Source organism: Lytechinus variegatus, chromosome 1, assembly GCF_018143015.1.
Source record: "Lytechinus variegatus isolate NC3 chromosome 1, Lvar_3.0, whole genome shotgun sequence".
In the NCBI taxonomy this organism is placed as follows: Eukaryota; Metazoa; Echinodermata; class Echinoidea; order Temnopleuroida; family Toxopneustidae; genus Lytechinus; species Lytechinus variegatus.
The window spans coordinates 81,083,687-81,097,588 of record NC_054740.1 but is presented as its reverse complement, the minus strand read 5'-3'; the positions used below and the strand labels follow the sequence as shown (position 1 = coordinate 81,097,588).

The 13,902-nt window shown below is 36.0% G+C and overlaps 1 protein-coding gene across 2 annotated transcripts; it reads right to left on the bottom strand.

The window, feature by feature from the left end:
• Positions 1 to 4,768: 4,768 nt before the first annotated feature.
• Positions 4,769 to 12,109, bottom strand: LOC121406573 (methyltransferase-like protein 27). Of its 2 annotated transcripts, XM_041597582.1 has the most exons (5): positions 11,672 to 12,107; positions 10,165 to 10,287; positions 7,528 to 7,666; positions 6,483 to 6,575; positions 4,769 to 5,650 (listed from the first exon to the last, which is right to left on the bottom strand). In XM_041597582.1, exons 1-5 carry the CDS (start codon positions 11,801 to 11,803, stop codon positions 5,421 to 5,423), a joined length of 717 nt encoding a protein of 238 aa, XP_041453516.1. In that variant the 5' UTR covers positions 11,804 to 12,107; the 3' UTR covers positions 4,769 to 5,420. The 2 variants fall into 2 exon arrangements, with proteins under 2 accessions (XP_041453516.1, XP_041453517.1); XM_041597583.1 differs by lacking the exon at positions 10,165 to 10,287 and having other exon boundaries at positions 11,672 to 12,109.
• Positions 12,110 to 13,902: the final 1,793 nt, after the last annotated feature.

Here is a 13,902-nt window from a genome sequence, read left to right as displayed (position 1 = left end):
CAAACTGGGAACTCCTCTCAAACTAAATGCAGGGGCTGCTAACACGGGCGCAAGATGGGAATAGCCCCTCCCCCCCAAAAAAAAAAAAAAAAAGAAAAGAAAAAGAAATACACAAATGCAAAATACACCAAAAAACTATTTCGGTAAAATGATATATATTTACAATAATAATTTCCATCGAATTCCATTGATTCCATTTGGCTGTTTCGAATTTTAACGAGAAAAAATAACTGTTAAGCCTGAATTTTTATATGCCTTGGCCATATATTTCAGTTTTAAACCTTTGCAATGTCATAAGAAATAAGAACTGGTCAACAAATTGTTGTTGGTGGTGGTGGGGTGGAAAGTAAGAGATACGGGGGTTCCAGACACCTTGAAATGTTTAATTCAAAACGATATTAGTATTAACACCCCTCCCAAATAATAATGATAATAGTCTCAAATGGTAAAAACTTACACCAGCTACAAAGTATCACAGATATTCTGATAACGACATGGTGATTTCACGGTTCTATGAAATCAATAGAGGATTGAGTGAAGAGGGCCAAAAGCGCCCTCTACATGTGTACTCCATTTGTAGTTGTTAATTTAAAGGACAAGTCCACCCCAACAAAAACTTGATTTAGATAAAAAGAGAAAATTCAACAAGCATAACACTAAAATTTTCATAAAAATCGGATGTAAAATAAGAAAGTTATGGCATTTTAAACTTTCGCTCATTTTCAACAAAATAGTTATATGAACGAGTTAGTTACATCCAAATGAGAGAGTTGATGACATCACTCACTCACTATTTCTTTTGTATTTTATTATATGAAATATGAAATATTTTTTTTTCTCTGCATTGTCATGTGAAATAAAGTTTCATTCCTCCCTGAACACGTGGAATTCCATTGTTTTAACATTTTGTGCTTCAGGCAAGGAGGTCCTAATTGTCAAATTCGTAAAAATTGAAATATTGTATAATTCAACCAATAAAAAACAAAAGAAATAGTGAGTGAGTGACTTTAAGGTCATTCTCAAAAAAATGATACAATTCACAAAAAACGTGTCTCGACTATCTTATGGCCGCTAGCTTCACAACCCTGAACATTTTCTACAAACTTTTTATCAAGCAAATGACAATAATAGACTAGCTTCACAAAGCATATGCGACCAGTAATTTGTAAAGCTCTAATTTTATTACAAAGGCCTTTAAGTTTTGCTTTTTGTTAGAATAGACACTGTCTCGGGTCAGTTTTAGATTTTACTATCATTCTCTTTTATAATTACTCTGTATTTCGAACCTACATTAATGTCTGGTGAGGGCAACATGGTGTAAACGTCTGACATACTGTGTGCTTATCCTAGTATTTGATGATCATTTTGTGATTAATTTCACGTTGGACCTTAAAGCATAAAGACGTTAACTTCCGTAACGCATTAACTTCCGTAACATTTTTTCTTGAATATGCTACAAATTTGTGCTATATTGAATCACTCCGGATCATACAGATATAAATCATATAAGGTACCCTCCACCTACTTACCCATAAAAATGATAGCTCTTCGTCCTTGTAAAATTATTATTACACACCTTATATTTAACATCACTTTTTAAAGAGGGAAAATTGCCAGCGAAAACAATTTCCCGAGAATTATATACGATATTTAATGCTTTTGGAATTTTATATAATTCATACTACAAATGTGGAATATTGGCATCTTCTTTAGAACTTAACATTTCTAACTTCTTTGCTATATAAATTGCATTAACTTCCGTAACAATTACTGTTACGGAAGTTAATACACTTCTTTGCTGTACTTTGCTGAGATTGATAGTACGATTCTAGTTCCAGAACAGGTGACATGGCTTTGTCTAATGCTGAAGTCGGCAGAAAAGGTTGAAAGAAAGGGAAGAAGGAGAAACAATTAAGCTTTCATGGATAAGGGCAGAGAAAGAAAAACTATTTGCAATGACTCATGACAAGGGTTATTTAATGATCAAAAATGTGAGCGCAAAGCGCGAGCTAAAACTTGTGTATAGTCTAACCTGAAAACTTGAGATTGTAGCATTTTTTTTTTTGGTAAAAATGATCAGGATGATATCTGAATAAACTATTGATGCAAGTACAAAGTGCTAGCTGATTTTTTAATATTCTGACTGAAACCTTGACATTCTAAACAGTGTTTGTACCAATTACAAGGATGGGTATCTTAATTGATGCGACTGTAAATTTTTTATGTTTTGATCTGAAAACAATCATTTTTTGACGTTTTAATTTGAGAACAAGATATATATCCAATAAACAATTATTGAAAAGGAAAAACGCGCGCTTTTTGAGGTTTAGAACCCAAAACGGGACATTCTATTAACTTTTTGTAATCATAAAAAGGATGGGTGTCTTGCTAAGGAACAGATGCGCAGCGAGTGCAAAGCGCGAGCTGAAAATATGTGTCATTCCAATATAAAAACCAGACATTTTAAGCACGCTCTCAAATAAAGAGGATATATGAATTGAATAAAAAATAATTTCATGCAATAGAATACAAAAGAACAAGTGGGGGTTACATGTACGTACACCACCAATCAACTCTTTCAATATTCATGAAGATGTGCATAGACCAAACTGTTTCACTAAAATAATGCAAATCTTTAAAATGGCATAACTTCGTTATTCCTTGTTCGATTTTGATCATATATGCAGTATTTTGTTTGTCAGATTATTATCTGTTCAGAACATATTTTTTCAGACTGAATGACCCCTTAAATGCGCATGAAAATCGCTGAAATATTTGATATAGGTCTACTTACATGAAAACATAAAAAGGGGTATTCAAACACTCAACATGCTCAACGTTTGTTGGAATTTATTAATGAAATACGTATTTCGATAATCAAACATTTTGGCTATTCATCATTTTTGTAAATCACGAACAGGATGCGTAATTGTGTATCTCGATGAAACAAAATAATGAAACAAAAATCGCGATTAGATCATATAGATTCCATTAATAATTTATGTATTTGTGATTTTTAGCCTCTTGTTTCATTCACCTCACTTTATTATTATTCGTTTCCCCATGACCTTTTTAGATGTTTTTTTCCTTTTTTTTCTCTCTCTATCTTTTTTGGCTATTGGCAAGCGGCGGGATTCCTCGTAACCCAGAGAACTCATCCTGGTTACGGGACTACGATTGTTTTATTTTTTTTATTGCCAGAAAATTTGTAAGATGAACTGCAATTTTGTGGCCCTGTTATTCGGTTTTCTCATTCTAACTTTGAACAAGAACGACAATAAAATTACAGTTTCCGTTTCCTGTTATGTTTTCACATTTTTAGGGGGTGGCAAATTAAGCTATGCGCTCCACGTTTATCTTTATTTATTAAAAAATGTAATACGAATACCTAAATATGGATTTTCCTAAGCTAACAAATAAATATTGCATTTTGTAACTTGATTTAACTTCCGTAACGAAGATTGACAAAGTTAAATGCCATCGAGACGATTTAATGGTAGACTATCTTTGGATTCCCAGCATTGGTCATGCATTGCTTAGGATCTCAGGTTATGGAGGAAACTTATTTTAAGGTTGCCTCATTCAAATTATGAACATTATACTACTGAACGAAAGATGTGCAATGATTTTTATGGTACTTTTTGTTATATGTTATTTGGTAAAATCCTGCTTCTGAACAACAATATTGAATATTTTTCCATCTTGCAAACATTTTGGCTTCAGAAATAAAATTGTTGATACCACACTTAAACTAAATTGTGTGCATTTCAATTCCAATCATTTCAAAAGTGATTTAATTGAGTAACATAAGTGGGCAATGCTAACGATTAACCTCCGTAACGTTGATAAACAGTGCCTGAGTTAATCCGGTCAGTACTTCAAATTGACGCAACAGCGACTTGCCCCTTTTCTGTTGCCACTTTCTCATACATGGTACTTTCACAATATGCATCTTTCAACCCATTCTATAGACTTCACTTTTACGATTTTTTCCCCCCATCAATTGTTGCATTTTTCTGAGAATGACCCTTCGACTCTCTCATATGGATGTAACTGGTTCGTTCATATAGCTATTTTGTTGAAATAAGCGAAACTTTGTAATGTCATAACTTTCTTATCTTACATCCGATTTTGATGAAAATTTCAGCATTCTGCTTGTCTGATCTTTCTCTATTGATTCAAATCAACATTTTTTCTGAGGTGGAATTGACCTTTAGATATGGACCTGCTTAAATGGGAAGTTCATCCTGACAATGAGTTTGTAGTAAAATTAGCACAAAAAAAATGTTTAAAATATTGCTGCAAGTTTGAGGAAAATCCATTAAGCATTAAGAAAGGATTAGAATTGCATTTTTTTTTTTTGTTACGTCATAAACGAACAGCTGCCTCATATGTTATGTAATTATAATACATAAACTTCTCTTTTTAATGGTGCGAGATGACTTCTTTTTCTATTTTCTTTTTAGGAACGCGTGTGAAATGATTGGTGAATTGATATACTGAAGGTAAAATAATTTTTTGTTTCAATTTTCTCAGAAAATGACATTTCATTGATTTTTTACCATACGATGTGTAGAACAGCTGCTACGTCACAGGTCGAATTATCACAATTCTAATAACTTTTCTATTCTCTCATGGATTTTCATAAAACCTTCGTCAATTTCTTTTTTGCTATTTTCACAATATTTTTTTTTGTCAGGGTGAACTTCCCTTTTAATAGAAGACAGTATAATATTACCTAGAATCAGTAATGTCAGGAGTATTAGCATTGATGAAATGTATTTATTTAATAAACATCACATGGCATCCCAAAAGGAAGATGATTTACATGAACGTAACATTTGAATAAAATATGATTACACATGTACATTGAGGGTCGAATTGTTAAAATACACAAAATATGAAGTTATTGTTTCATCAAAAAAAAAATTCTGACAAGTTGTCAGATCTGACATCTTTCATTTGATTGGCTGAGAGGCGCTGTTGCTAATGGTAACTGTAGGATAAAACAGGACTTGTCGGATAAAATGTCCTACAAATCCTTTCATGAAACGCTCCCCAGAGCTGGTCATTTACAAAACCGTATTGTCCTAGATTTAATGTCGGGAAGGGATATTTGTATTTTTGACAAACCTGATACAATAGAACTCTATTCTTAAAAGAAATATCTCTATTTTAATGATTTTTCTCTAGATATCTGATTTGGTAATTAAAATATGATAATGAAAATATTGACTGGCTCTTCTTTCGGGGAATATCGGGGAACCCCATTGCCGTCGTCTAAAGACTTGGGCCAATATGATTCTTTTTCGGGCAATGTATTTGATGTTCCCTTCCAGGCCAGTCAATAATTATGTCACGAATTAAATTTTAATCTGGATGTGAATACAATGTCACATGGGCCAATTAATCAATCAATGTCAATGTTTTAACAGTTTCTTCATGGTAACGACAACGCCATCACTCTCAACGGCCTCGTCACCCACTGCCACTGGCACGCCGTTCGGTTGAGTGTAGTAGAGTCCACTGCTGTCCGGCAGACGCTCCCACCGTCCACTGGATAACAAGTCGTCTAAAACAGCTTTAACGTTAAAGTTTTCTCGTTCCATGTCGAGTCGAGATCGGCGGATGAATATCATCAAGTATCCACCTGATCATAATTTTGATTTAAAAAGGGAGGATACAATATATATTGAGACTGATTACTTTCATGAGCAAGGACGATTAAATGAAAAATACATGAGGTTAAATATGAGAGATAAACAGTCTTGAATAGCAGAAAGTGATTATTCAGTCATACTATCAGTGAAAGTGTCATTACCCTCAAATATCCAAGAAGCTGTCAATTGGACGAACACAAATCAAATGGTTTAAGTGGACTGAAAAGAACTGTATCTAGCAGTGGCGTACTAAGGTGAACTTCAACCCTTCATTTTTATCTGGCTCAAAAGGACAAAGGTGAACTTTAACCCCTCTCCATATTGGTTACAAGCGTTACCCATGCGAAGTGATGACGGAATATGTGCATGTTAATGACCTCACTCGCATTATGGCTCATAAGGACAAGGTAAACTTCAACCCCTCATTTGCATGTGGCTCATAAGAACAAAGGTGAACTTTAACCTCTGTCCGCATAGGGTACAAGCGTTACCCATGCGAAGTGATGACAGAATATGTGCATGTTAATGACCTCATTTGCATATGGCTCATAAGGACAAAGGTGAACTTCAACCCCTTTTCCACAGTCCGATTTCGATGCAGGAGTGCAGCCCATGGGTTTAAATTGTCTGAAATACAGCAAGCGCGAAATCCATGAATCGCGAAACTTGTTGATCTGATTTATATTGCTTTGAGTAGCCTATAGCTTTGTGAAATAAAGTTGAGATTGAAAATGGAAAAGAAAAAAAAAGATACTAGCCCAAGATCCTGAATTGCTGAAGAAGTTGGAATGTAATTTTATAATGTTATTAAATTGTTATTACCTGGTGACAAAAGTCCGTCTAGCTCGTATAGTGCAGTGGGGCTGATGGTATTAGGACCAAGTATAGATATCGCCATGATGACATCAAATGAGTCTGAAATATGATATATCAACATGCTGATAAATAATATATCGCGGCTAGGCTGATCAAACCTCCGTATCTCAAAAATTAGATATTTTGATGACAGCTCCGAATAAGCTAGATTTTAGAGTAATGACATGGTTGGCATCCTCCTTTGATCATCCTCAAACGAGTTCTTCACAGGTATCAGGAGACTGTTTTCAGACAATATGAGACTGCCACCATTGCTATATTTTTGAAATACAGCCTTTCCTAAGCTGCCCTCAAAATTTTACAATTTTGAGGTACGAGGTTTAATCAGCCCAGCCAGGATATATCAAAACAATCAAGTCAAAGTGTAGCAAATTATTTCCCAGAATATCATTTTCCGTAAAATTAGGCCTGCTCTCACCTTTGACATTTTTTACACAATCATAATGAACAAGTTTTCAAAAAACCCAATCTATTGTTGTCTAAAAGAAAAACAACGAGATTCGCTGGAGGCCGTTGTGTGCTTTTTTATTTTTTTTTATTGGGGCATAATGAGAAACACAGATCTAATCCATGCCCATGGGAAGCGCCCCCAGCTCCCCCAAGATTTTCCCGCGGTGCTGTGTGTGTTATCCTCCTTAGGCAGCAAGCCTTGAAAATCTGGTAGGTGTGGTTAATGATAAAATGTAACCAAAAACGAGCTACATTTTGTAATGAAATCATTTTTTTTTTGGGGGGGGGCTTGTCAAATTTCGCTGGACCAAATTGACCTTCCTTTTGTAGTGAAACCCTTTCATTTTGCATGTCAAATTCATACATCAGCACCCCCTTAAAAAAATCTTGTTTTTTAATCTCGTTATCCTTACTGTCATTTCATATCACTGACATTTTGATCATTTATACTTGAACCATGCTTCAACAGGCAGACGTCAAATCCCTCTCACAAAATACTCACACACAAAATTATCATAGATATTGATATTTTGGTACGTACTGTCACTGTAGGGTAGCTTGAGACCATTGCCGAATCTATGCTTTTCAAGTTCCAGATATACCCCTTTCTCACGACTTTTCTCTAAGAAAGAATCACTTGCGTCCACGCCAAATATGTTCATGTATCCCAAAGACCTAAGCTGAAAAAGCGAAATTCATCGAGTATCAAAACACGAAAAGCATTGTGTTAAAGCTGGATGGGATGCTGTTGAAAATTCAGGGGATAATACGGAAAAATATTTGCTTCTGTTCTACAAACTCACTTAGGTGATTATATCACAAACAAATTACAGCGGAATGCCATCGATAGATTATTTTTTTAATCGGAGACATGGAAGTGTTCGCACTGTGACGTACATAGGATTGAAAAATATAATGTATAATGCACTTCAAAACCTTCATGGCAAAGAATAACCTAGAAATCTTTTTTTTCCGAAAGTTGAATCAAATAGCATTTTAGTCCTTGACTCTTGACAAACTACTAGTACTTTTTTTTGGAGAGGAGGTTGCAATTTTACTTCAACTCCTAAATTTAGGACGAAAACTGCTAGTCCGGTTCTGTGGCGTACCTAGGATTTTCCACAGGGGAGGGGGCAAAACCGTCCGCCAAAGAAATTGACAAGCAAAAAAAAATGTCTTCAAGCTCGTCAGGGGGGGGGCAATGAAGGTATTCAAGCTCGTCAGGGGGCAAAATGTGTTTCATGCTCGTCAGGGGGCAGGGATAGTGCTTTGCATGGGTTGTGACTCGTCGGGGGGCAGAGTGCCCCCCCCCGTAGGTACGCTAGTGCCGGTTCACCATAGAGATGTATATTATTGACACTAGAGGGACTTCATCAAATTGCTGTGATTCCATGTTCGGGGCGGCCGCCATCTTAAAGAGGGCAAGAGCGCGGATTTATAACACACGGCTCTATGGGAGAATATCACATATTTCACTTTTTTACATTATATTTTCAATTTAATGCTGTATGCAACGTTAAAATCACTAGGCAAAACATTTTTATGTTAAAATATATGATAACCATGCATATTTTATAAAGGAGATGGACTGAACATCCAGAAAACGGGGGAAAATAGGTTGCTGTACGTGCATTACCTATGATGTAGATCAGGGCTTGGTCTGAAGTTTCCCCTCCTTTCAGTTAATTTTCAGGAAATCAAAGTAGAAATCATATGGTGAATCACTGATAATCCCATTAAATATAATATTGGAGACTATGCGACGTTATAGCTATATTTAACACCACGGGTGTTAAAGGACCTCACCATCTGGTGTTGGAGTTACACTGCCACTGGTGTATGATTACCAACATTTAGGATGTTAAAATATATCAACACCAGTCTTGGTGTTCGATTTGAACACGAGTCGGAGAATGTTATGAAGTTAACACCATTTGGTGTTCATTTGACACCCTCGAACACCTGCAGAAACGAACATTTAAACGAAAGTTTAAATCACCCATTGGTGTAAAAAAAAAATACCAACACCAGCTTTGGTGTTGTTTCACGGTTCGGATTCACACCTTGGTGTCCGATTTCAAGTCAGTTTTAACACACCTAGAGCCTGACGGTGTATCTTAACACAAGGGTATTTTTTTAAAATAACCCAACAACAGACAGTGTTGAGTTACTCCAGTGAAGTGTAACTTCAACAATAATTTTTGTTAAAATATTTCTATCCAACACCTGTCACGGTGTTGTTTCAACACTTCTGAGTATTTGGTGTTAATTTTACACTCTAAGTGTTGTTTCAATACAGTATATTGCTTGAACACTGAGTGTCAATATATGAGCACCAAAATACCAAATCAAGAGAACATATGAACACTCTAAAGTGTTAAGTTGACCTTATCTGACACCCTTGTCACGGTATATGCTATATGATGGCTAATATATTGAATAACTACTACTCAGTCGACCTCGTCGTTTTCCCCCGTTTTCTGGATGTTCAGTCCATCTCCTTTATAAATATGCATGGCTATCATATATTTTAACATAAAAATGTTTTGCCTTGTGATTTTAACGTTGCATACAGCATTAAATAGAAAATATAATGTAAAAAAGTGAAATATGTGATATTCTCCCATAGAGCCGTGTGTATAAATCCGCGCTCTTGCCCTCTTTAAGATGGCGGCTGCGCAATACATGGAATCACAGCCGCATTACGCGCGCGTCAATGCGAGCGATTACTCTAGTGTCAATATACATCTCTATGCGGTTCACAAATTTTCGACAAAGATTTCGCAGATGTCCTTTGTCAACTGACGGCTATGTTCAGTACGTTTACTGTGTTCCCGTATCTTATGTAGGGTAGTACCTTCTAAAAATATAGCTACCATATTGCCCCTTCTCTTTGAAATAAGTTATACTTTCTTAGATGCGTAATGCTAAGTCCATCGGCCAGTTCAAGGCCCTGTTTAAAATTAACTTTTTTAACAAAATGATACATAGCTTTTCAATAACCAGGTTTGGGTCGGTGTACTCAAGCTTTTTTTAAGAATTGTTTCATAAGTTCGTTTTACTACTTTTAGTATGATTTTTGAACATTTTGTTAGCATGTTTTCATTTATTTGCAGAAAACAGTACATTAGGAAACGCCCGTATTATTTGCCCTGTAATAAGTTTTGCCTTATATTACCTTTTCGCCAAAAAGGCCGGTACCACATCCGACATCCAAGATCTTAGCATTCTTGTTTGTTACAAACTTAATGAGGTTTTTCCCCATTACATCGTATCCTCCATAACCTAGGGTAGTCATGTCCTTAGTAAGAATGACAAAAAAAACATAAAATTACAAATAAAAGAAAGAGAAAAGAATAACTATTTACAAAGTGGAAAGAAAAAAAGAAACAGAGAAATGAAATAAAAATTAATAACGAAAGGAAGGAAGGAGGGAGGGAGGGAGGGAGAAAGAAAGAAAGAAAGAAAAGAAAAAAAAGAAAGAAAGAAAAGAAAAAAAAAGAAAGAAAGAAAGAGAAGAAAAGAAAATAAGAAAAGGAAAGAAAAGAAAATAAGAAAAGGAAAGAAAAGAAAAGAATGATTGGGTATGTGAAGATGTATGCGCTTGGAAGGGGGTTGGTGTGTGTCCCGGGGAGCCACTTCCATTCACGAGTGGATACCATGCGCGACCATGGGGTCTCGAAAAGCACCCTAAACACGTAATTTCCATATTCTGAAAATGCACCCCTTAACAAGTATTGGCGTGTGAAACCCTACCCTTAACAAGTATTGGAAACAAAACGATACTCTTGGCAAATATTCCCTGAAATGAACCCCTAAACAAGTACAGGAATGTTTTATTGTTACGGGTCCTTCGGTCGTCGGCTTTACCTTATTTGGTTTAGTACGACCCCAGCTTCTACACCTCGCGCAAATCGGACACTAAACACGAAGTGTTGGGGCAAAGAGGACATCCTTTATAAATATTTTAATTTTGTTTTATCATTCCCGCAAATTCGACCCTAAACACGTAATTTTCCTAGCGAAATGGATACCCTTTTTTCATTATTTTAGTGTTTTTGACACCCTTATCACGTTACGTACGTAACGTACCCTATCGTGAAAAAGACATCCTTTTTACGTGTTTTTTTGATCGCCCATGGTATCCACTCGTCAATGTAAGTGCCCCCCCCCCCCGGGTGTGTGTATGTACGTACCAGAGTGTTTGGCCAATGAAAAAAATTGGGGAAAGGAATAATGAAATCGTAAATTCGTATTGACGCTCTGGTGAGTTTCATTCAATGAAATGGCGATAATTTTGGATCAGATAATTGGTAGGGCAGTGAACCAGAAAAGAACGAAGGACAGACTGATATTTACACAACAATCATGGATGATAATGTGAAATGGACCCTAACAAGCATCTATAATGCCCGAGATTTGCACTCACTTTTTTTTGTACGGCCCCGATTTTTGTAACAGCAAATTATTTCAAACCATGATTAAGACGATACGTATGTAACAGGGGCCGCGAAACGGTTTTCAATGTTTTTTTTTTTGGGGGGGGGGCTGACCATGCAAAGAATCACAATCCTATTGTCATTTTACGTTTTTGTACACGGTTTTGGAAAAAAAAAGTGGGGGCTGAAACTTCCCTCCCCCTCCAGCCCCCCCCCCCCCCTTCCGCGGCCCCTGTATAAGCTTACCTCGTCAAAATATTGTGCCCATGCGTCATAAGCTCTCTCTGTATCCTCGCCTCGAGAAGCAATAATATCATTTATTCTTCCCCTAGCAGGGCAGACTGGGTCGTCAATTCCAAGATGACTACTGCCGGACATTATGTTTGGGGTGATATGGTGTTTGATCAAGGAGATATCACCTCTATCTTCTTGGTAAGATCGACTTTCTAACGATAATGGTGTTGGTTGTGGTGACTATGTGTCGGTAATTTCAGCAACGCAACGGGGTTTCGAGAATAGAGTATAACCAATTCACCAATTTTCGACGAGGCTTGCAGACGTTCTTTGTATTTTGAAGGGTATTTAACAATGCATTTATCTGGTTCTTGAATCCTCTGTTATGCTGCTATTATACACTACGAATTTTTGTTCCCGCTTTGATTCGATCGTGCAAATTCGTGACCGCTTGGGGCAGTAGCGCCTCAGTAGTTCGCGTGAGCGGATATAGGAGACACAGTTTTGGAAAGGGTGGGGGCACAATATTAAATGCCCCCTGCACACACACAATATTTGTTGTCATCTATGATGAAAAAAAAACCCATATGATTCAAAACTAGAAATAACAAAGTCAAAGTGCTTACATTCGCCAAATTCTGCATTATAAAAATGCAAAAAAAATATCGAATAAACTGGCGTAATTTAGGGCACGTCCTAGAATCTTTGTGGAAGTGGGGGATATATAGGCATACCCTATACTTCAATGAGTTACGATGAGTTACTGATGGCAATGACCAAATCAATGCCGTTGATAAAACACTGGGGGAAGTGAAGACAACAAAATTACTCACACCGTTTACAATTTCATCCTTTTACCTTATAGGACACTTTGAATCACATTTATTCCATGACAATCTAATAAATATTTCACATATGAATTTTGTTCAAGATTTTGAATGTTACATCGTCTCACAATATAATCTTAAATATAATTCATAATCTTTTCTTTCTGCAATATTTTTATTTCAATTTGCATCACTTTAATATTTTTATTGTTTTTTTTTAGTTTATATTGTGGCCTGTGATGGCCTTACATCATTTCATAAGCTCCCGATAATAATGATCCCATTTTTAGATCATTCATATCTCACCTTTGACCAGTAAGTAAATGAAATTTTAATTGAAGAAATTCTGGACTGTTTAATCCAGTTTAATTTTCCTAAAATTCACGAAATTAAAAATTTACCGTTATCATCCTCTGTACTATATCATGCCCCCAAAAATCTTAAATAGTACTTCCGATCCGCAAATGCAGCGGGGGTATTTTCATAAAATATATTGAGCTATTCCGATCTACCAATCCGATAATGAAGCCAGAATCTGCGCATAGTATTATTTTGTTTCCTGAATTCTCCCCTCTTATTGTCTGGGCTGTGACACGGTCTCATATTAAAAGAGAATTGAAAAATATTATTTGACTAATTTTATACCAAACAATATTTAAATAGGATTCATAAAATATACCCTTGGTTTAAAAAAGTGCAGTAAATAATTGAGTCTTATCATAAACTGGTCGATACCCAACACTGGCGTAAATCCCGGGGGATGGGGGGATATATCCCCCCACTTTTCGAGGAGGGGGGGATGGCCTGTACAAACATCCCCCCCCCCACTTTTTACGAAAGAAATGGAAAAAAAATCACAAGAGATAGTTGCTTTATTGGTAAAAATTCTTCCTAAAATACCGCTTAACAAATAAAACAATATTATTGAATCATAAAATGCAAATAAAGAGCCAGTTCACCATTTCCAAACGAAATACTTATGTCCTTATTATAACATTGAAGAGAAACCCTCGTTTCTTCCAATTCATCAATGTTGGGGTCTTTGGGAAGGGATTAAGATGGAAAGTCAAATTTTTTTAATGTAATCTCTAATAAAACCATTGAACCATCATGGGGTAAGAAAAATAATAATATTGGAGGGGCATTTGCCATATGGACATACAGTGTCGTAACTACGGGGGGCACATACCCCCCTCTCCATCGGCTGACCCCTAAAAAGGGGAAAAGGAGAAAAGAGGGAGAAAGGAAGAGAAACGTAGTGGGAAAGAAGAAAATATTATTCATTTTTATGTTATATTATATTATAATTATGTTATGTTACATTACATAAGAAACATTTTCATCATAACTTTATGAAACATAATTTGCCCAGGGCCTACGTCTTCATTGTTCCTGGTGCTCGCATTGTCTATTTAA

Coding starts and splice junctions, on each gene's coding strand:
- LOC121406573 (XM_041597582.1), bottom strand. CDS start 11,803: ATGTCCGGCAGTAGTCATCTTGGAATTGACGACCCAGTCTGCCCTGCT. Junction 10,288..11,671: donor GGGCACAATATTTTGACGAG/GTAAGCTTATAC, acceptor ATTCTTACTAAG/GACATGACTACCCTAGGTTA. Junction 5,651..6,482: donor AGACGGACTTTTGTCACCAG/GTAATAACAATT, acceptor AATTATGATCAG/GTGGATACTTGATGATATTC.